Below are 22780 nucleotides of genomic sequence, written 5' to 3' on the forward strand. Positions count from 1 at the left end.
TCATATGATATTGATTTTGAAATGCATGAACTGGCATAAGTGACGTACCATCAGTTGTGTCTCTCTTCTAATGTGATAAAGCATTGTCAATATTATCTTGGTTCAGTTGGGGTCTTCTAAACATAAATATTGTACCATTCACAATCTTTTTTACATGTGTAACATCACATGAAAAAAATATTGATGTAGCCAGGAGGTGTTAACGTAATGAGGCATTTGAGTGTCTCCTTTTTTTGTTGTCTGTAATTGAAACTCCTTAGATTTAAAATTATTTCACCAGCATTGACAGTTCTGCATTGTTTCATATCGATCAGGGGTCTGTTTCATAAAGATTTACAAAGATGGTAACTTTTCCATTATGGCAATTACCATGGTAACAGTGTTCAGCAGCCAATCATAATCAAGGTTTCTATAGTAGTTACCATAATGTCAAACTCAAGTCTTTATGAAACAGGCCCACAATGTCAAAAGAATATGACTATAATTTTGTTGTTTTCGCAATAAGTTACTTGTTTATCATAGATTTCACAATTACTTTGAAATCATGTGACATTTTATGAACACTAGTTTGAACCTTGATCCCTACAAAGTACCACTAAAAGGACTTTTAAAGATGCTTTGTTAATTTTTGAACCTTGATTCCTACAAAGTACCAATAAAAGGACTTATAACGACGCTTTCTTAATTTTCAAGGGATGAGTTTTTAAACTTCATCGAGGCTGATATCTGGTGAAGATATAAAGATCCAGATATTTAGGGAGTGAAAAGTATATTTTTATTCCAGTGTTCTTTGGAGTTGAAGAATTTTGATTAAAGACACTTGCAATGGAGTATTTTTTTTTTATAAAGCAAAAGCGACGAAATCATGGAAGTGCATCCTTGTCTGTGGTCCCTATATCAGTGAGTGTTTTGATTGGACACAGTATATTTCAGGCAATCAATGTTGAAATCAATGGAAATTGATGTGATTGTGTTTGAAGGAAAATTTTTATTTTTTTGGTGTGCAAAGTTGATATCAATGTCATTTTTGCAGAAATTATGTTACTTAGAATAAAAAAATGGGGGGGAAATGGTGCACACGTATTATCTTTTTATGATCCAATTTTTAAAGAGATAGCAATATATTGAATGAAGAACATGGTGACATGGTCAAAGCCGATTGTTTTCAAATTGTAGACAGTCCTAACTGCAGGTGTTCTATCTGATTTAAAGCTTTGATGTAACAACCATCAAATCTTATCAAATATAATCATAAATTACACAGATCTTAAGTCATGTTTGAGAGTTGGTTTCTAATGCTATTGTTCCTCCAAAAAAAAATAGGACAGTGGTTGATATATGGTGGGTTTTAGTTCTGGTCTATGCATTTCTTTCCTTCACACTTACTCTTTCTCACAGCTTGAAACACATTTCCATCCCATACTGCTGAAGAGTAAGGAAACATTCAAAGGTGATATGCCCTATATAGGTGTTCTCTTTTTTTATTTCAACATTTAGCTTTAAACATGTACATATATATATTTCATTTTATACGTCATATGTTATTGGTTGTATCCAACAAAATGAGGTATGGTATCCTCCTATTATTATTATTGTTAAGGAAGTACTGACTTGGTGCCGCATTACTTTCCTTTATATCATCCATATTTTCATTCAAACTCTGGTTATGTTGTAAATAACATGACATTGACAAGTCGTCAATTATTTTTTGTTTTATAAAGAAACAAATTGAAACAATACTTTGACTTTATTTTCTATTTTTGTTTAGTTGATTTGTTCTTATTATATCTTCAGAATACCAAGGCCCCCGTTTGACAAAGAGTTGTAATAGATTAAAAAATCAAACTCATAATGGGATTGATCTCAATAAGTGTAGTTAAATGATAGGAATTTAAGATCAATCACAATCTGAGTTTGAGTTGGATCTATTGCATCTCTTTGTAAGACAGGTGGAGCGTTGTGGCCCAGTGGATTAGTCTTCTGACTTTGAAACAGAGGGTCGTGGGTTCGAATCCCAGCCATGGCGTAATTTCCTTCAGAAAGAAATTTATCCACATTGTGCTGCACTCAACCCAGGTGAGGTGAATGGGTACCCGGCAGGATTAATTCCTTGAATGCACTGAACGCTGAAAGGCAGCTCGAGCTAAAGCTGGGGTAATAATAATATACAATGCGCCTCGGAATAGAATATTTCTAGATAGATGGCACTATATAAATGCCTAATATTATTACTAAGACATAGGTATTTCATAAAGCTATTAAAGTAAGACATCACTTTACATACAACTTGATTATGGAAAGCTTTTCCCCCCCAACAATTAAAAAAATTCTATTTTCATTTCATGGACCAATATATGTGTCATTAATTTCAATTTTGATTTTCCACTGAATATTAATAGGTATTGCCAAAAAGGTCAGTAAATCCAACTCGGCTTTCTGTTCACATGTAATTGTTTATGAAAGTCATACTAATACAAATGGCTTCATGAAATGTTCTCTCGACAACTAATGTCTTGACTAACATGTATCATTCACTTCTGGTTTTCAGTGGCTTGTCACTTCAAAGAATCTTTCCTTCAAAGGTTGTTGCCATGACAGGCAAGCCTAGGGCCCAGTTACGTCTATGGTAAATATTATTATGGCAACTACCATGGTAACAGCTCAGCAGCCCTTATTAAACGGTCCAAAATCTAACAAAAATTGTAATAAATGAAACATTGATTTGATCAACCCTTAATTCCACATTCATAGTTCCACATTTAAATTCTTTAAAATGAGTGTGTGGAATTACTTTGATTTGTTTTATGTTCCCAAGTTTGAATGAAGACCTTGAGCCAGTTATTTCACCTTCCATTGTGTTTATAAATTTATCAACTTCATTATATAAAAAAAAAACCGGCTATTTCCAATTCCATATAGAGGGACACGGTTGTCTGAAAAGACATAGAAGTTATCAAATGTATGATGATAAAAGTACATTTAATATAGAAAGTATATTTGAAGAACATGTTATACAATGATAAACATAATTGACAATGATTATGAACATATAATAAATAATGACAAAAAGCACTTGACATATACTCAATGGCATAATATATAGACAAAAAATCAATAAGCATTTCTGAACTTAACAAGTAATAATATTACAGATTATCATAATCCTTATATATAAAAGATGGCACCATCATATTAAAAAAAATGAATAAACACAAAGCACATCTTCAACCAATTTTGTGGAATGTGATCAAACAGTCCACTACTCTATATCTGTACTTTTCTTGCTTTTTACTAAATATACATTTCCAAATGATATGGAAAACAACACTGTGTTGCACATCTGGGTTTTTTTAATGAAAATATGAACTCTCAATGTGTTATTTCTGAGGAGGCAAAATCACAAATTTACTTCTGAAAAAATAAAACACTGGTTAGGTCATTGCAACTTTCTTACTTGGAATTATCATCTTAGATGGTAAATAAGCAGAATAGCCAGTTTCTTAATTCATATATTATTAAACTTTTAAAGAGAACAGTAATTGATACAGATATTCAATAATTTTCTGGAAAATATTGAATTTTGCACATATTACTCACAAAGAGCTAGCCTTGCAATGAGGTCATTAGCACTCGGAAACTTGTTCATGTAATTTACATAGCACATTAGCACAGTCATTAAGAACCCAAAGTACAATGGTATTTCTTCACAATAGAGTCTAGCGCCACTTAGGGAAAGGAAGAAATTCCATGAAAATACATATAGGCTTGACACAACAAAAACTAGCATTGTTATATCAAAAGAAACATTGTTGATGGTCTGGTGGTATGTGGTGAGATTAGCTTTGAACATTCACATTCTGTAAGACAAAGACACCTATTCACTTTTACATTTCTCATTAAAAAAAATCCATCAACGACCATAAACCACTTAGGCTTGCTTTTTTTTTTTTTTTTTGAGATTTGCACTGGCCGGCGCTTCAACAATGATCTAATCAGGGGCTCTGATATAAAGCTTATTCATTCACGGCCATAGCAACGCACCTGTCTCATTTCATAATCCATTTAAAGTGTTTTTATTCTTCTTTGGAAGCCCCTTAGTTATGGCCGCCATAAGTTGCAGTTCTCTGCAGTCGGATATTCATCTGTGTACTCCCAGCTTCGAAATGCTTACCATACATGTGAGTTGATCGATTCTTTAAACATTCTTTCATCTAATTCATTCACCTTTCACTGAGATAATAATGCTCTTATGTTAAATGTATAAACCATTCTCATTGTTCTACAAACAACTTTGTTTTAACCAACGTGGTAGGTTAATCACACATCGCAGGTTTGGATGGCGGTTCATGGCAGTTTGCCTCCGAAGTTGTGTGCAATCAGAAGAGTTTGGCTAATTTGTTGTCAATGGGTTGCAAAAAGGCGCGTATTGCTTTGTTGGGCAAGCACAACTGAAAGAAACATTATAACCCACTTAAGGCGAAGTGGCCAAATTCGATGAACATCTCAGATTGCACCAAACTAGGGCAAACCGCCATGAACCGCCATCTCAACCAGTGATGTGTGACCACCTTCTACATGTAGTAGTTTGATATTTTAACTTTTTTTTCTCGAAAAGGTACATCCTTTCAACTATAAGTCCTAGTGAGTTAAAACCGACTCCAAATGAGACAGACCATGGCATATCATTGGTCAGCCATAAGTTGGTTTCGTCAAAGTGTAACTGAGGCACAATTAATGCTGAGGTATACAGATTATAACAATCCTAAATGCTGCATCCAATTATGTTTTGTTAGCACCGCGTTCAAATCGAATGCATGTTTGAGTTTCTATTTTACCAAATCTTGTTAATACTCGATAGAAAATGTCTTTATCCTTAATTACTGTATCGCACAAACAGAGCTTTTATTTTGTTCCAGTGTGGTAGGTAACGCGGTCTTCTTGTTCTGGTGTAACCGGTCAATGACCTATAAAAAAGAAGTTAGAAAGAATATAAATTAAAAGTGGATTCAAATGTAACCATGGCATTTTATTTAAACAATGGTGCTACAAACACTTTTGAAACAAAATGAAATAGTGGATAGTTCTAGTTTTACATATTTTTTATTCTTAAAATGTGTTAAGTTGATTTGGAGGAGATAACTCTCTTGGCCCTGTATAAAATTCGAAAAAAAAAGGGTTGAAAATTATGTTTAAAAAGGTAATCACGTTATTTTTTCAAATACCTGTAATTAAATTCAATTCAATTTTATTAATTTCACTTTCTATTCTTAAAAGGTACATTATAAAAGATATCATAAATTATTAATTAGCAAAGTTAAAAATAAAAAATAAATAAAATAAAAGAAGAATTCCATGTAAAGCCAAAAGTCTTGTCTAAATTGTTTGAGGAAATATTTTGAAAATAAAATGTTGTAATTTGAAGTTTCAGATTTAAAAAATGATAATTCATGAACACTGATGTTGCTTTTTCCAATGTCATTTCTAGAAAACTTTGAAAACAATAAGGGTGTGAAGTTTCAGATGTTGAGAAGGGATACACTTTATTTTATTGATACAGTACCACGCTGATTTTTAACCTTATCATTACCGCAAAATGGTATAAACTAATAAATATGCCTTTGTTGTAATTATTCTACTTTTCCCTTCATAAAAAATCAAATCATTCAATCCTCCATAAGTTAATTTGATTATACCTTCTTGGGAGCATTTTTAAAATTACTTTTCAATATATTAATGAAATATATACTTTTTGCATTACAAAATTTATTTCTACAAATTTTGATTCATATAAATGTTAAGGAAATAAAAAAATTAATTCATTATCAATTTTTGCTTACCACAAGGCATTCCATGAAATCTAAATCATTTGATCCATCTTTATCAATCTCCTTGACAATATCCATTACTTGTTGTTTTGTGAATAGCATATTCCCGCTCTCCAGAATTTTCTCCAATTCATGGCCATCGATCGTCTGCAGAAAATAAAGACATTAAGATCGTTTGCGCTATATCGTATCTTTTGTTATCATTCTTCGATTTGCTTTTAAAAGAATAGAAATATGAATATATCACTCTGAATTTCCACCAGACTTTATGGAATTATGAAGATTGATTATCAATAATCATATATCGCGAGGGGGGTTGTATATATGTATATATATATATATATATATTATATGAAAATTATAAACAGGGTCGTTCGTATAAATATATATATATATATTATATATATATATATATATATATATATATATATATAATACGAACGACTCTGTTTATAATTTTCAGGGTGATAATGAGGTTTGAATACCGTAATCTTGAATTATGTTCCGTTTATAAATGTTATGTTCTTATCCTTATTTTTGTCTTCGAAAATGCGTTTTGTATGATTTTGTGGACTCTCGTCTTTCAGTGTGAGTTTTGGGTTCGAATCCCAGTCACGATGTTTTTTCGTTCGGCAAATATTTATTCTGCTACAGAGATTTTTGGTTTCAATCACTTAGTTCTTTTATAAATAACTGAATAAATGAATATCTAAGGTTTGTTAATTTTTTAAGAAGATGTTGTTACTCGTATTCCAAAATTAGGGTGTCAACGGATGAACGGATACATAGCTAGATTGAAACGAATCCTTCTCCTGTTAGTTGCTAACATAAATATCCAAAACAAAGTGAAGAAAACACATGTTACAATTGTAAAGAAAGCTCATCATATACTCGTAAAAAAACTTGCAAGCAATCAAGACAAACTGTCTTTCTCGTTTAGTTAGTATGTCATGTACACACTAAGGTGCGGAATGGGTGGAATAGTCTCCATCGGGAGTGACAGCGTTTTCCACTTTAATTGATAGCTTGTCACTACTTCGCTTCTTAAAGGGATGGTTTATTCCTTTCCATCCTTTCATTTTTAGAGTGATGTGAAGACAAAATTAACAATTTACTTACTCCGTCTCCGTTTATATCGGCATCGATGAATTTCTTTTCTGCTACCATCAACACAGAGAGTCTTAAGTTGGGGAATTTCTCGGCGATTTCCTAAATGTTTAAAAGAAAAGTAGGTGAGCATTAATGTTTTATATACGCTGACACCAAATGGTTTTGGAAGGTCAAACTTTATGGAAACAAAATAAGATAAAATTTAATCGTCATACTAATGGTATATAACAAACGAATAAAACAATTGTTTTGTTGTATATCATTCCTATATCGGGTATTGAGTTCAGTGATCGTTTTTACTGATGGCTCATTCCTTTCTTTACTTTTCAATTCTTCTCCTTGTGTAAGTTAATTCCCTTCATTCATCTATACATTTTTATTTATTTTTTTTTTCGATTTATTTATTCTATTTAATATTTATCAATTTACTTATCAATAATTTATTCATTTATTCATTCATTGATTTATTCATTAGTTCATACATTCATCCCTCTATTTATTCATCCATCAATTTCATATTTTTTATTTATACATTTGATTTTTGTTTACTTATCTAATTGATATATATTCATCAGAATTTAATATTCATATATTTTTCCTTTGGAGGATATTCTTAAACAATGAGAAAATTAAGGTTATCTAGGTCAACTGTGCTTATGATACACGTGGAGCGTTTCACGAAAAGTTTTGCAAGTGATTTTCACCAACTATTTTACTTTCAACCAATCAGGAGCAAGGATTTGCAGTAGCTAATAACATCCGTCAGTGGAAATCAATGACTAAACAGTTCATGAAACGCTACCCCAGATTATAATACTCTACTAACCTCGTAATATTTGTATGTATCCTTTTCGTTAGCTGCTTTTTGTGCCTCAGCCTCGGCTTCTTTCTTCAGGTTTTTGTTGGATGCTGCCGCTGCTTTCTTTCTTGGTTTCAGTCGAGCATTGGCGTGTTTAACACCAGTCTTTGGTCTCATCTTCTTAAGCTAAAATTTGTCAAAATTTTAAAAGAAAAGGGTGTGAATTAGATAGGAAACAGATGATTCGAATATTTCAAAATAATAGGGGCGGCGTCGGGATATTTTGATAAGCGAGAAAAATAGCCCGTAAAGCTGACGTCATATTTTTTTTATCGAAGATGTTACGAGGCCCATATCTCTCATTTTTGTACTCCTTCCTTCCATTGTTCCCCCCCCCCCCTCATGCACCCTTCAGTACTTGGGGGAAAATGGGAGGCTACCGCAGTCATGTTGGTACTGTCCCGTGGAATAGCTGTTAGTCATCTAACCAATAGGCCCACAGGAAATATTGCTGACGTGTGAGGGGGCACCGCCCCATCCCAATCCTCAACCCCTGATGATATACCAGAAGAATGAAAAGTAGGGTAGTATTTTACTCCTCTATTTAAGTGTCAATCAATATTCATAATGCAATAAAAGAGAAGCCGAAATAGCTCAGTTGGGAGAGCGTCAGACTGAAGATCTAAAATGTGACCAAAGTAATATGCGATCTATCCGTAACATTCTTCTTTCTTCCTTTCTTTCTTATACGTGTTGTTCTCTTTTTTTGTTGTTGGAAATCTTACCTTGGAAATATTAGCTGTACTGCCCATCTCACTTGGTATATTCTCGACGGCCTTCAGCATTTCGTCCTTGTGTTTCTTCTCCAGTGCTTTATTCTGATCCTTCGCTGCAGCGAGCTGAAATAATCAAGAAAAAAATAAGGATAATGCACTTTATAGGGGCGGCGCCAGTGAATTTTGATATACGTGGCGTCATTTTAAACCCAGAAATCATTTTTTGATGCTGTTCTTTCTTTGTTCATTTTTCTTCCTCTGTCACCCCTTTTCTCTTTCATTTTTCCCCAGTAGTTCTTCATAATAATCTCTTGATCATACTATTTATAAATCATAGTGGATCCTGCCCTCGACCACTCCTAATGGACTTTAGAGTATAAAAAAATTAATTCCTCTTTGGAGTATATATTCTTGATCCTCACTATACATATCGTAATCTTTTATTGTTTCTCTTGGACACTAAATGTGAAAGGGACCAATGGATAGAACATTTATGAACTTATATATGAAATACGTGTATATTTCGAGATATTTACCTCTTTCTCTAGTTGTTCAACTTGTTGCATGAGTTCATAATTTCTCCCTCCGACTCGATGCAATTCCTTGACTTTCTCGGCAAGAGCATCTTCTGCTTGTTTCTTCTCCTTCAGGAGATGCATGAATTCCTTGTTGTTCGATTTCATTTCTGCTTGAGGATCAACCTCGGCACCTTCGGCGGGCACATTCTCCGCTTCGTCGCCCATTTTGTTTTAATAGTCTTCTGAAACGAATTTATTATGCCTTTCGATCCCTCGATCTTGATCCAAATATATAAGTATCTTCAAAAGGTAGGAATTAGACAACAAATCGCAAATAGGCCCAACTATGGACGGTTAAGGATGTGACTTGGATCCCCCGATGTTAACAAGTGGTATGATAATGTTGATCTTCTTTTCTAAAATTGATAATCAATGTGCAGTGAATCACATTATCGTCACAGTGCTCCAATCAATACTCCAACTTAATAGGCAACATCCCATTGGCAGAAGAATCTCACACCACGACGTAAAACTCAATAATCCGGGGTTGTGAAATATTGTTTGATATATCCACATGAGTCAAAATCAAAAGCAATCATAATGATCAAAATGTTTGCATAACAGACGGAGGTATATGTATGCAGTCAAGTATTTTAGCTTCAACAGATATACTGGGACTATTATTGAAGTCTTGCAACGTTGTCATCGTTGCTAAGCTATTGACATAAAACCCTAACGGAGAGTACAAAGGTCTGGCGGATATTGCTGAATGGCCGAGAGAACAGCCACAAAAGATATGGTCCATACTAAATCTTTGGGCCAATACATGGAAGGCGTATTACTCATGGGGCGGCCAAGAATTGAAGGGGAATCTGTCTTTTCTTTTGAGTATTGATCTATCCAAATGTTTATAAGAGGCACAGATTAGAATGGATGGAGCAGGACAATGCCCTCAGAATAGGGGTTGTACGTCATTCATTCCCAAGACTAAATTAGGAGTATATAATATTGGATGATATAGAGAAAATCTCTTCTTTTTTTTTACACGGGGGGGGGGGGGGCTATTAAGAGACATTATGGTGCCAGAGTTGTACCTCACATCGTACTGAGCGATCGCGCCTCCTTAATTAAGTTTCTCTATTAATGAGATAATTGTCTTTAAAACAAAATCTTTTTCAAATATCTAAACCCATAGGCGGCGGAAGCAGGGGAGGGGGGGTCCTGTCCCCCTAAATTTGAGGTGGGGGGCGGCCCCCCTAAATTTTTTGTTGATAACCTTTTTTTTTTTTTTCTTTTTTGCTTAATTTTTTTACCTGTGTCCATCCCAAAATTTCAGGTGGACCCCCCTAAATTTTGTGGCTTCCGTCGCCAATGTCTAAACATCAGGAGAGTGTTCCATCATGCAAAGAGTCTGTGATTTTCAACTAATATGTTCTGAGCCAATCAGATGCATGGGTTTCAGTAATTTAGAACAGTTGTTAGTGAAATCTACCATTCGTTTCCTAAAATGCTCTCCTCGATTCCTTTCTGCAACTTTGTTATTTTGTACCATTATTATATGTATTTTGTTGGGTTATATCTTTGCCCATTTACTACCAATTATTTATTAATGATTGCCAATATCTTGCTTGTAAATATTGTAAGTCTTACATGATTGAAAAGTTCTTTGATCTCCTGGATCAAAGGAAGTTCTTATAAATTTTTAACATTCGCCAAAACATGGTGTAATCTCTGGAATATCATTCTATTACATTGTGAACGTTTTCAGTTCTTTTAATAGAAAACTTCTTCAGTTTGAATGTTACAAGTTAAATCCATTTCATGAACTTTACTTTAGACTTATCTATTTGTCTCAAAAGCTTGTCATCAACACTCCTATCGGTTTATATTCAATTGGTCTATATACAAAGTCAATGTCTCAAATAGACAAACACCACAAGGGCTATACCCATTTGGTCTACTGTCAATTTGGTCTAATAACCATCTGGTCTACATTACACTTGTTCTAACACCCACTTCTCAATTAGTCTAATGCTCAGTTAATCTAATTTCCACTTAATCTAATCTACTTATCATTGTATGCGTAGTAAAATACAATTTTGTTCATAACAGTTCATCTTACCAAATGGACTAAGTGATGTTAGACGAAGGGGAGATTGGACTGAATAGAATGAGCCCAACTGGGAGTTGGAAAGAGTGGTAAAGGAGCTAAATGCCAGTTAGACCAAATGGTGAGTAGACCAACTGGTTTGCCAATTGGCAAATTTATCCTTCACATGTCTCCTATATTCTATGAATTACTTGTAAACAAAAGTATACAATATTAATATTATTTGCCTTCCTTCCAAAATATAGCCCTCCCAAGGAATACAACAAACAAACAACAGTTGACATCACAAAATCTAAATAAACTGACAAGAAAACGTCTTTTTTTAATTTTGAATTTATTCATATTTCGATGAAAAGAGAAAGTTTTTTGAAAATGTATGAACAGTAGAGGATTATAGATCTAACAAACAAACTTTGAATAAGACAATACTGAACCAGGTGTTTCAGAAAGAGTTAAGTGTAATTTAAAGGCATGCTTACAAGCAAACACATGTTACATAATTTTATTGATGAGGAACATAAGCATTTAGTAGCACTTATATCTTTTTGAAACACCACCCAGATCTAAATCAACTATTAATTTAAAGGAAAAAAAGATATTCGAGTCAATGGTAAACAAAACCAATGCAGGTCAGATCATAAGAGAGATAAACTCTCAGGTTTTTTTTTTTCTCTCTCTCTCTTCTCCTGATTTCTTACCAACTGTGTATCATAACCCAAGAGTAAACAGAGGAGATTTACTGCAAGAATATCCCATTCTACTAACACGTTAATCAAAATAAATTAGATTTCACAAAAATATTGCAGACCATCACTTCTCAAGTCCATGTTGACGCCATCTGTTCTTTCAAATTATTAATAATAAACTAATTTGTTGTGTAATAACACACTTTACATATTCATGCCCATATTCTGAACTTTGACTTGCCTTGAAATGATATGAATCTGTCATTTAAATAGGCATCATAATTGACACTGAAACAATTGAAAACTGTCTTGAGAATGGCATGCATTCATCATGATAGCATTGAAAAAAATACAATGTAAGCAAACATTTTGCATTACTGGCTTTTCAAAATTTGAGCCCAGAATAAGGTTTCGGTCAACTCAAGTTCTGAATAGTTACTAGCTTACAGATTACAATCAATGTCTTTTTTTTCTTCCTTCTTTGATTCAATGTAAAAGTTATTTTAATTTGCTCAATATAATCACACTGATTGTGTGCCATAATGTTACTCCATAATTTCATGATCATGTACACAAAAATACATGTAAGTAAGTACTACAAGGATACTTTTAATAACACAAAGTAACCCCTTTCTTCGTTCGTTGTTGAATTATTATCGCTTATTCCTTTCTTATGGAGAGGGGGTAGCATTCAACCGACACAAAAAGTCTTCCAAATTCTTCATGCAGTCAACAAACTTTAGAATTCCATACATCCATGAAAAAAAAAACTATAGTAGACATATATAAACTTGAACATGAGAAAATATGAAGAGCATCTCAGTTTTCTCTCTCATCTGTAACTACAACCATGCATCCATCTTCTCATAGAAGATATAAATTGTGAGAAAAACATTGTTTGTATAATCTAATTCTAGAGGGGAAAGGAAACGATACTACTACTACCACTACACAAAAATAATTAAGCATTGTGGCCTCAGTTAGAGATAGAGATTGAAATACAGTATGTAAATCTATATGCACCAGTTGATATATACAAAGATAATTGCCTTGACATCTATCCTAATGCTACAGTTACACCAATTAAACTGACTCCAAACTGACCAATGTTATGTCATTGGAAATAATGTAATAACTTTGGTTGATTGCATTGGCTACAATGAAAATCAAGCGTATGATTAATCGCTAACCTTTGTGTTACGGGATCCTGGAATCAGTTTCGTTGGTGTAACTGTGTCATAAAAGAAAGACTACATACAATAAAGCAGGTCTCTAATTCTTCATAAATAACTAAGGTTTATAGAAGAAACCTTACACAAGAAAGTTCCTTGAACTTGATAAATTTCACAGAAATACAACACAGCTGTAAATAAGAGAATAAAGGAATGTAAACAAATTGTGATAAAGAAAAAAAAAGAGGGGGGGGGTTCAAGCAAACCATGAGTTCTTAGCACATCAAAACATAGAACTAATTAATCTTTGAAACAACAGCATGTTCTTTTGTGACGGAGAAGTTTTCTAACTACAACAGCAGAAATAAAATTTGCCCCATTTTCTAAAAAAAAAAAAAAAAATGTGAACCATGATGCATTGCACATTGCACAAATTATACTTTTAAAATACTGTGATCTTTACATAATAATTGAGTCTGAATGATTTTGTGTGAGGACACCATTTACTCCATAACCAGAGCTGCCAACCTTTGGAATTAGGAAGAGCAAATCCGTATCTATATCTCCAAAATTGTTATTTTCTCAATGAACCCTATTATTCTCTAACAGTCACTCTATTGTCATCCTCTGCCAAAACTCACTGGGAAGTTACTTACGAACTTCTGCCTTAGCACATATACATGAATATACAGAACTCCATCTCAAACTCAATCACTTTAAAGCACATGTGAGCGCAGATTTCAGTGCTTGCGTAAATGTTTACATACAGCAATGTTACATGTTATCCTAAGAAGTTTCTCTTTTGTCCTTCATTTCTTTTCTTTTCAGCCCTGAATTCATACTTTTTAGATGACCTCTTGTATTTAAGTCACATATTCATAACAAATACTTTTTTTAAAAATTAGTTGGCAGCTCTGCCATTGTTAAATGGCGATGTTTAATTCAAATTTTACTCAATAACATATGGCCATTAAAAGTATTAAATTTCATTATTAAATAATCTTATCAAATAAGATTACATGAATCACAAAATTATTATTTTTAATCAGAAATGACCATTATTTGGTAATTTTGGCTAAACCCATACCCAACTTCAAGAAATTAGAATAAAGAAGGCACTATAGATGAAGAAAACTATTCAATCAGCTTCTTAGATTTGAAGTAGCGCCTGAGATAAAAGACTTGCCATGTTGCTAAACTCATCAGACAAACCATCGAGAAAATACTGAAGTACAATACTCTGGAATTTGTAGATTCTGTGATACAAAAATAAAGTAATAAAGAATACATTATTCACACTAATACATAATGATGACTGAAATATTTAAACGCGGCAACACTACTAGTATATAAAATTGATAACTGTTTACAATAGAAAGCACCACTGGCATAGATTAGAGCAGCAAACATATTGTTCGGGGGGGGGGGGAGGTTGTGGATTCTGAAATACAAACAAATATCAAATAATATATTTCATACATTAAAGGACAAGTCTACCTCAGAAAATGTTGATTTAAATCAATAGAGAAAAATCAGACAAGCATAGTACTGAAAATTTCGTCAAAATTGGATGTAAAATAAGAAAGTTATGACATTTTAAAGTCTAGCTTATTTTTCACAAAATAGTTATATGCAAAATTTAGTCACATGCAAAAGAGCGAATCGATGATGTCCCTCACTCACTATTTCTTTTGTTTTTTGTTTGAATTGTACAATATTTCAATTTTTACAGATTTGACGTTAAGGACAAACTTGATTGAACCATAAAATGTTAAACAATGGTAATTCCACATGTTCATGGAGAAATACAACTTTGTTTCACAGGACAATGAAGAGAAAATTAGGATATTTCATATAATAAAATACAAAAGAAATAGTGAGTGATGTCATCAGTTCCTTCATTTGCATACCGACCTGGATGTGCATATAACTATTTTGTGAAATTAAGCGAAACTTAGAAATGTCATAACTTTCTTATTTTACAACCGATTTTGATTAAATTTTCAGTGTTATGCTCGTGGGATTTTTCCCTTTTTATTCAAATAAACTTTTGTGTTGGGGTGGACTTGTGCTTTAATAAATAAAATGTAACTAAAATATTCCAAAGAAGTAATAACACTCATGATTACTGTTTTACAGCATCACATAACACATTAGAGCAGCAAACTTATTAATTGAAAGGGAAGGGGGGGTGATCTATTGCCAGACAGATTGATGTACTGTCAGCATACTTGACGTTCCATCAAAAATGGGTAATCACCTCTTGTAAAGCTATACATCATTATCTCTTCTTCCCCTTCCCTTCATGATTGAAATTGGTAAATGCCATAGCAAGAATGACATGTGAAGCAATTCCTAAATGATAGAGTTTAGTAAATGAAAGAAACTTGTTTTCTTCATCATTTGATCAATGAAAGTATGTTTTATAATAAAATTGAAAGGGTTTGTAGCAGCTCAAACCAACAGGCATCAACGTGCATTGGTAAATGCCATAGCAAGAATGACATGTGAAGCAATTCCTAAATGATAAAGAGTTTAGTAAATGAAAGAAACTTGTTTTCTTCATCATTTGATCAATGAAAGTATGTTTTATAATAAAATTGAAAGGGTTTGTAGCAGCTCAAACCAACAGGCATCAACGTGCATTGGTAAATGCCATAGCAAGAATGACATGTGAAGCAATTCCTAAATGATAAAGAGTTTAGTAAATGAAAGAAACTTGTTTTCTTCATCATTTGATCAATGAAAGTATGTTTTATAATAAAATTGAAAGGGTTTGTAGCAGCTCAAACCAACAGGCATCAACGTGCATTGGTAAATGCCATAGCAAGAATGACATGTGAAGCAATTCCTAAATGATAAAGAGTTTAGTAAATGAAAGAAACTTGTTTTCTTCATCATTTGATCAATGAAAGTATGTTTTATAATAAAATTGAAAGGGTTTGTAGCAGCTCAAACCAACAGGCATCAACGTGCATTGGTAAATGCCATAGCAAGAATGACATGTGAAGCAATTCCTAAATGATAAAGAGTTTAGTAAATGAAAGAAACTTGTTTTCTTCATCATTTGATCAATGAAAGTATGTTTTATAATAAAATTGAAAGGGTTTGTAGCAGCTCAAACCAACAGGCATCAACGTGCATTGGTAAATGCCATAGCAAGAATGACATGTGAAGCAATTCCTAAATGATAAAGAGTTTAGTAAATGAAAGAAACTTGTTTTCTTCATCATTTGATCAATGAAAGTATGTTTTATAATAAAATTGAAAGGGTTTGTAGCAGCTCAAACCAACAGGCATCAACGTGCATTGGTAAATGCCATAGCAAAAAAATCATATGAAGCAATTTCCTAAATGATAAAGAGTTCAGTAAATGAATGAAACTTGTTTTCTTTATCATTTGATCAATGAAAGTATTTTTTTATAATAAAATTGAAAGGGTTTGTAGCACTTTAAATCATATATATAGCTGACAGGTATGTGTGATAACAATTCTGATGAGCATTTCAAAAAACAAATAATCAATGATTTCTCTGACAACTGTTTATCATCTCATGAAATCCTTGTATCTGATTGGCTCAGAACAGATTAGTCAATGAAAATCACTGAGTGTTTGTTCCATGAAATGTTCCCCAGATTGCCTCATACCAAGCACTTACCATTTGTGTCTCTCATCTCTTCCTCTCTCTTCTTCATGTATCCAAAGTCATTGACGATAGCTTCTGACAGATCTTCCAGCCTCCGTAGTTCAATCTCCATTGGTTTTAGCTTCTCAGACTTGGCTAGCTGTAACATGGTTATAATATAGAGAAAATATAGTTATATAGTTACACAAATGGCACTGCCTAATTCAATATTGGAAAATTTTGATACTGATTTCCTTGAATATGGAAACAAATGGAATGAATGAAATTGACATGATATATACAGAATGGCCCCGGAAAATCATAGGATTCATATCTGAATAAAGTTGTCTGTAAACTCTGTATCATGAATTATTATCACTATGATTACTACCAGCATGTACAATCATATTTGATTTTTTTTTCAATTACTAACTATATGTATACTATCTTAGGGGGTGTTGCAAGAAAATATTTGCATTCCATTGCAAATTTCAGTAGTAAGTTTACAAGTGGTAGATCAAGTTCAACTTCAGCAAATCAATTCATGCTTGTTGATACAAGACCACGACCAATTGCAAATTTGCAATAAATTGCCCAACATAAAATTGATTTGGTAAATTCCCCTAGCACTGGTGAATGGATTAATGAATGGGATGGTTTTTCCAGTCATATGAATATTTGCCCATTTTTGAAGGACTAAATAACGATTTGACGATGCAATTTTCAAAAAAGGGTTTAACAATGTATCACAGATACAATCAGGACCAGACAGTTCTGTTTTTTTTTTAAAGTTGAATCAATGTTATCAATCCCTTTGGGTGATTCCATGCTAGAAAAATCAGCCATTTTCACATTTTCCAGCCTCCTGTCCAAACAAACGAAGAACTTCAATTTGCTTTGTGGTAAAAGTACTACTGGGAAGACATGCAATAAAAATAAGTTGTCCATAGGTGAATTAGAGCTTAAAATGTTGCGTATCGTACAGGACATATCTGCGTCCCGTACGACACACAATATTTTCACCTATAATTTACCCACAATCAATTTTTTTGTGTTGGTTATTAGTTTTTCACATGACTACTCACTATAGCTTTATCATTGAAAAAATAGAATATTTTATTGCTCAAGTATTCTGCTAGGAAACTAGAAATTGTTGTCAAAATGTCCCGTACGACACGTATGGAATCGCCCCTTTAGTGAATTTTTATTTTGATAAAATAAATTTTTGACACTTACATCTTCATAGCTCTTGGCTTCCACACCATGCTTGACTATGATAGTGACTTCCCTCTCTCCCGCACGCATACCTGTGAGAAAAAAATCACATAGAACATGATATCTTTAAAAGACCACCAGACGGCAGCAGCATAGAGTAGATATAAAAAATGCATTTGTCAAACAATTACTTTTGTCAGCTCTTCTTTAAAGGAAATCATATTTCATCTTTCTTTTACATTCATCTATTTTTTTAGATTTTATCATTTATTCATTTACTACCACTTCCAGCATTACATCGGCTACTAGAGTAATAGGCACCCTACTACTACTACTACAACAACTACTACTACTAGTAGTAGTAGTAGTAGTTGTAGTAGAAGTAGTGCCTATACTATTACTACTGTTGCTACTTCTACTTCTTTAACTAGTTCTACTATTTTTACTACTGCTTCTACTCCTTTTCTTATTTCTTTTCTATTAAAATTACTACTGCTACAACAATTTTTTTTGCTGTTACAAAACTTGCTCCTTCACTCTTGGTATACACATGGCCCGTATTCTGAAGTGAGGTTTAACTTAAACTTGTCACTTGTGGTTTAAGTATGGGAAGCCAAAAGTATCAAAATTCTTAAGAAGTTGTATGTTTCTTATGTTTACTGTGCTCTTTCCTGATTCATCGATTGTGAAGACAATCATCTATTTATACTTCCTAGACAATTATGAATGATATGAGAGCCAAATGAGCTGAAATATGATATCTCTACCATTAGTGGTTTATGTAACAATTGGCTATCCATGCTTAAACCACAACTTTAAACCAGGGTTTAATTCAAACCTGAGTTCAGAATACCGCCATGTAGTTTAAGCTTACCTGCAGGTACTTTTGTAATGAAACAAATTTCATAAGTGTCATAATCATCTGTAGTGAATGCAAATTTTCCTTCTGTTGCTTCTTCTCTTGTGTACAATGTATGACCCTTAGAGTCTGTCACCTGTTAATAAGCAAGGAAAGTGTGGTTAACACATGATCAATAAGAATTTATTCAAACATCAAATATATTCCTCATCTAGAGTAAAGAATGGAGGAGAATTTTTCAAACATTTTGGTGATTGGAAACTGTCTAATACTTTTCTTATTGTTGCTTGATTAATACTTTTCATAATCATTTTTAAAGTACTGAAATCTGAAGAAAAAAAAAGATTTCCAACAAGAATATTACATTGAATAAAAAAAAAGTGGTTGATGGAATCAAAAGCGTGTTGTCTAAGTTAAAACAGAATTTCAACAATCACAGCTGCTGTCAATCTAGAAAAAAAAAGTCAAATGCAACTCCCAACATTTCATATGACCCTGATATGTCATGCAGGTATAAATGGCCAGTGTAACTTCTGAATATTGATTGTAAATAATTATTATTTGTATAATAACTATTTAAATCAATATTCAAATTTTATTATTAAATAAATAATTTTGATCTACGAATTGTTCTTCAAAACGGCACTTCGTAACAAAGCTCATTGAAGCTACGTCATATCGAAGCGGTTCAAGGGTCAAGCCTATTGTATTTGTGGTATTTACGAATGGATTGAGGGATCTACACGACATCATTCTGGTAACAAACCTCTCATTTTCCATATTTATACTAACACATTTTTTACCCCTTCATACGCATTAGGCGTGTGAAGGTTTCAACCTATATATAAATAAAATCAAGAGAAGCAGACTTCACCCACTCTAGGCGACACCCCAATACTTACCCGTGCTAATAAACTGGGACTCCACTCACGCGCGTTTGGGCCTCCCTAGCTTAGAACTAAGCACTAATATCACCTTAAAAACTAAATCTACAAGGTATGTATAATCTATTTACAACTTTAATAATGTTTAATCTGTACTCACCGGTTCTTTTGTTGCATTTTCACACCATTTCTCACAATTCTTCGTAAATATTTGCGGCAAATTTTGTCGCCATAGACAGCTTAGCATCCATCTTTATTGATAAATGGAGCACCCTTTACGATAGTTGTTAATGCCGCGGAGAAATCGTTAGGCATTTTGGCCTGTGTTCAAGGCGTTCTTTCTGTTTTATTTTTTATATTGAAGATTGTGCATTTGTTGAATAGCGCCGTCTACGTCAGGTATGAGATCGAGTGTATAAATACACTCTTCCAAAATAATTATGATTCCGACCTGGCGCTGTTTAACTTCAATCTCTTTCACCTAAATTAGCGATGAATGCTAGCATTATAAAATATATATTATTAACGTCTGACGAAAAGAATAACCAACCTATCAGCTGACGAGAACGCGAATCACGTGATCTTCATATCAGCTTTCGATCGCGAGTCAGAAGAGAAGAGCAGCTGCCCAGAAAATCAGGAAAAAGCCGTGAAAATGTAAGTTCCCCTTCATTTCTTTCATTTTTTGTTGTTGCTAACGATGCATTTACACTATAAAATTATAATTTAAATAAGAGAAAGGAATATAGCTTGTACTTGTGATATAATGTATAAATATCCTGTTCTCAGAGATTTCTAACCAAAAATACTACTGATGTCGCCTATGAGGTCCATACATGTAATGTTGGACCTCATTGGTACTAGGAGTGACTTCACCCTCTAAATATGGATTTCCTACAGAAATCCATCCGTGTTTACAAGTCTCGCTCAAGCATGCATGGGGGCCATTTCAAGGCTCCGTGATGTAAAAGTATATGGAAAAATATTTCAAAATATCATCACGGAGTCCTCAAGCCAGGCTAAGTCAAGGCTATGTTTGTCCTAGACAGCTGGCAGCCGTCTGTTTCGAGGAGTTTTTAAACATTTTTTTTTTTTTTTCTCCTCGTACACAGACGGCTCGCTAGCGTGCAGCCACCATTAGGGGACTTGCAATGCAAAACCCCCCCGTCAGGGCTCTTCAATTTTTGTCTTTAATAAATAAAAATTTTGAAAATTAACGCGACCAAAATGCAAATTAATATTCCCTCTTGGCATTAATTGCCAAAAAACGGAGAAAAATCAAGTTAAAAGGAACAAAAACAGTGACTTACCTCGGCTGTCGCGCAAATTCACTTCCCCGTTTTATCCGATCTTAAGTACATAAACATATGGCCATTGAGTCCCTTGTACAGATCGCGCTAGAACTTCGGTCTCTGTATTTGGTGAGTGAAGCCAACGGAGTTCAGCTGAACAACCAACATAACAGAGACCGAAGCTTTTGGTCTATGTTTGTCCTAGACCAAAAGCTTCGGTCTCTGTTAAATTGGTTGTTCCGCTGAACTCCGTTGGCTCCACTCACCAAATACAGAGACCGAAGTTCTTACTCGATCTGTACAGGGACTCATTAATGTATTAAGTTCGGACAAACCAAGGAAGTGGGAGTTGTGCGACAGCCGAAGTAAATCACTGTTTTTGTCCTTTTATTTAATTTTATTTTTCCCTGTTTTGGTGCATTTCAGGCTAAAAACAGTTAAAATAATCTTTATTCTGGTCAAGTTCTTATAATATATTTTAATGAAATAAAGACAAAAATCGATGAGCCCCGTTTGGGGATTTTGCATTGTTAAATTTAAATGTTATTGTTTAAAAAAAACTCCTCGAAACAGACGGCTGCCAGCTGTCTAAATATGTTTGTCCGACTTGTTATTGTTCCATTCTCTATTCCTGCTTTTTTTATGGAAAAAGAGGCAAACATGGCAAAGACTATAATTTTGTTTTCAATATTAAACTGAAAATTTGAACCCGTTTTTCCTTATCTTAAGCTCACCTCGCTCGGCTACGCCGCCAAGACAGCAGCTGAGCTGCGCGCGGAGGTCTCAACTGTACCCGCCCCGTGAGTGCCCCGGTAGACTGATTACGGTACCGCTAATGATACTTGCCTGCAATGTTGTCTTGTGTCCCGGTGCATCTGACAGTTTAAAATCCCCTGTTACAAGAACATCTTTATGTATTTCATCTTTGAGACATCTTCTTACATTAGCAGCTAGCATAAAAGAAATTGCGTGAGCTTGTATAGCCAAAAGGCTTAGGATTACAGGCAAGAAAGGAATATAATTGAGCTTCATCTTGAGACTTGGCTTCGGTTTTATGTGAGAACAGAGTATCGCGCAGATCGTCCGTTAAAAATTCCACTAGAAAAAAGTCGACCCTATTTTTTTTCAAAATAAAAGTTCCAGAAAGGTGAACACATGCCACCTGGGATTTAAAGTTATGCAAAATTCCCCGATTGTTAACCTTTTAATCTTCCGGTATAAAATCTGAATTTAAAAATCCTTTGAGCTTGAAAAAATGATATTAAGGGATTAAAACTTAATAATTCGATCGGGTCCCTATCCTTATATAGGCTTATAGTACGCCTGGATTTATTTTAAATGTCTGAGGTACCTACATGAGAAAACATAAAGGAAATTCAGGAAATTAGATGTTTGAATGTAGGCATAGAGATATTAGTATATATCTCTATGGCCTACACAATAGGCCTACTGAAGTCCCTAATAGGCTTACTGACCAACTTAGCCTATTTTTAAAATAAGAGCGAAAAGAAAGCAAATTAAGCGATTTAAAACAAATGATCGACACAACAAACATAGTATTTTTGTTATAGTCTTAGATCACATGGTATTAACAAATTAAGCAAAAGGTGGAGGCAACTTCTGGAAATCTAATTGGTCATACTATAGACCCGGATACTACACTTAGTCTTACAGTATATACCTCTGTTTATGAAGAAGTAGGCCTATACCATAATTGCGTCATTGCCTTGAAGTTTGGGGCCCGGGTGTCGATCCTGGGCATAGAGTCCCCCAATATTTTAGGTGGGGGATGGCCGCTTGCACGAGTTATCATCCCCGAATGACGGTCGAACATCATAGAAATTACATGTATGATGAATCGATTATCATGATTATGACAAGTATGATAATTAGGATGGAGTATCAGAT

The 22780-nt window shown here is 33.7% G+C and overlaps 2 protein-coding genes across 2 annotated transcripts; both read right to left on the reverse strand.

The window, feature by feature from the left end:
* Positions 1-1456: 1456 nt before the first annotated feature.
* LOC129264465 (uncharacterized) lies at positions 1457-9836 on the reverse strand. The gene is made up of 6 exons (XM_054902346.2): positions 9047-9836; positions 8520-8633; positions 7762-7920; positions 6945-7034; positions 5838-5972; positions 1457-4964 (listed from the first exon to the last, which is right to left on the reverse strand). Exons 1-6 carry the CDS (start codon positions 9251-9253, stop codon positions 4878-4880), a joined length of 792 nt encoding a protein of 263 aa, XP_054758321.2. The 5' UTR covers positions 9254-9836; the 3' UTR covers positions 1457-4877.
* Positions 9837-12312: 2476 nt separating this feature from the next.
* Positions 12313-22015, reverse strand: LOC129265765 (transmembrane emp24 domain-containing protein 10-like). The gene is made up of 5 exons (XM_064102641.1): positions 21719-22015; positions 18712-18832; positions 17859-17929; positions 16656-16782; positions 12313-14252 (listed from the first exon to the last, which is right to left on the reverse strand). Exons 1-5 carry the CDS (start codon positions 21902-21904, stop codon positions 14131-14133), a joined length of 627 nt encoding a protein of 208 aa, XP_063958711.1. The 5' UTR covers positions 21905-22015; the 3' UTR covers positions 12313-14130.
* Between the last annotated feature and the right edge of the window lie 765 nt (positions 22016-22780).

This window comes from Lytechinus pictus, chromosome 7 (genome assembly GCF_037042905.1).
Source record: "Lytechinus pictus isolate F3 Inbred chromosome 7, Lp3.0, whole genome shotgun sequence".
Classification (NCBI taxonomy): Eukaryota; Metazoa; Echinodermata; class Echinoidea; order Temnopleuroida; family Toxopneustidae; genus Lytechinus; species Lytechinus pictus.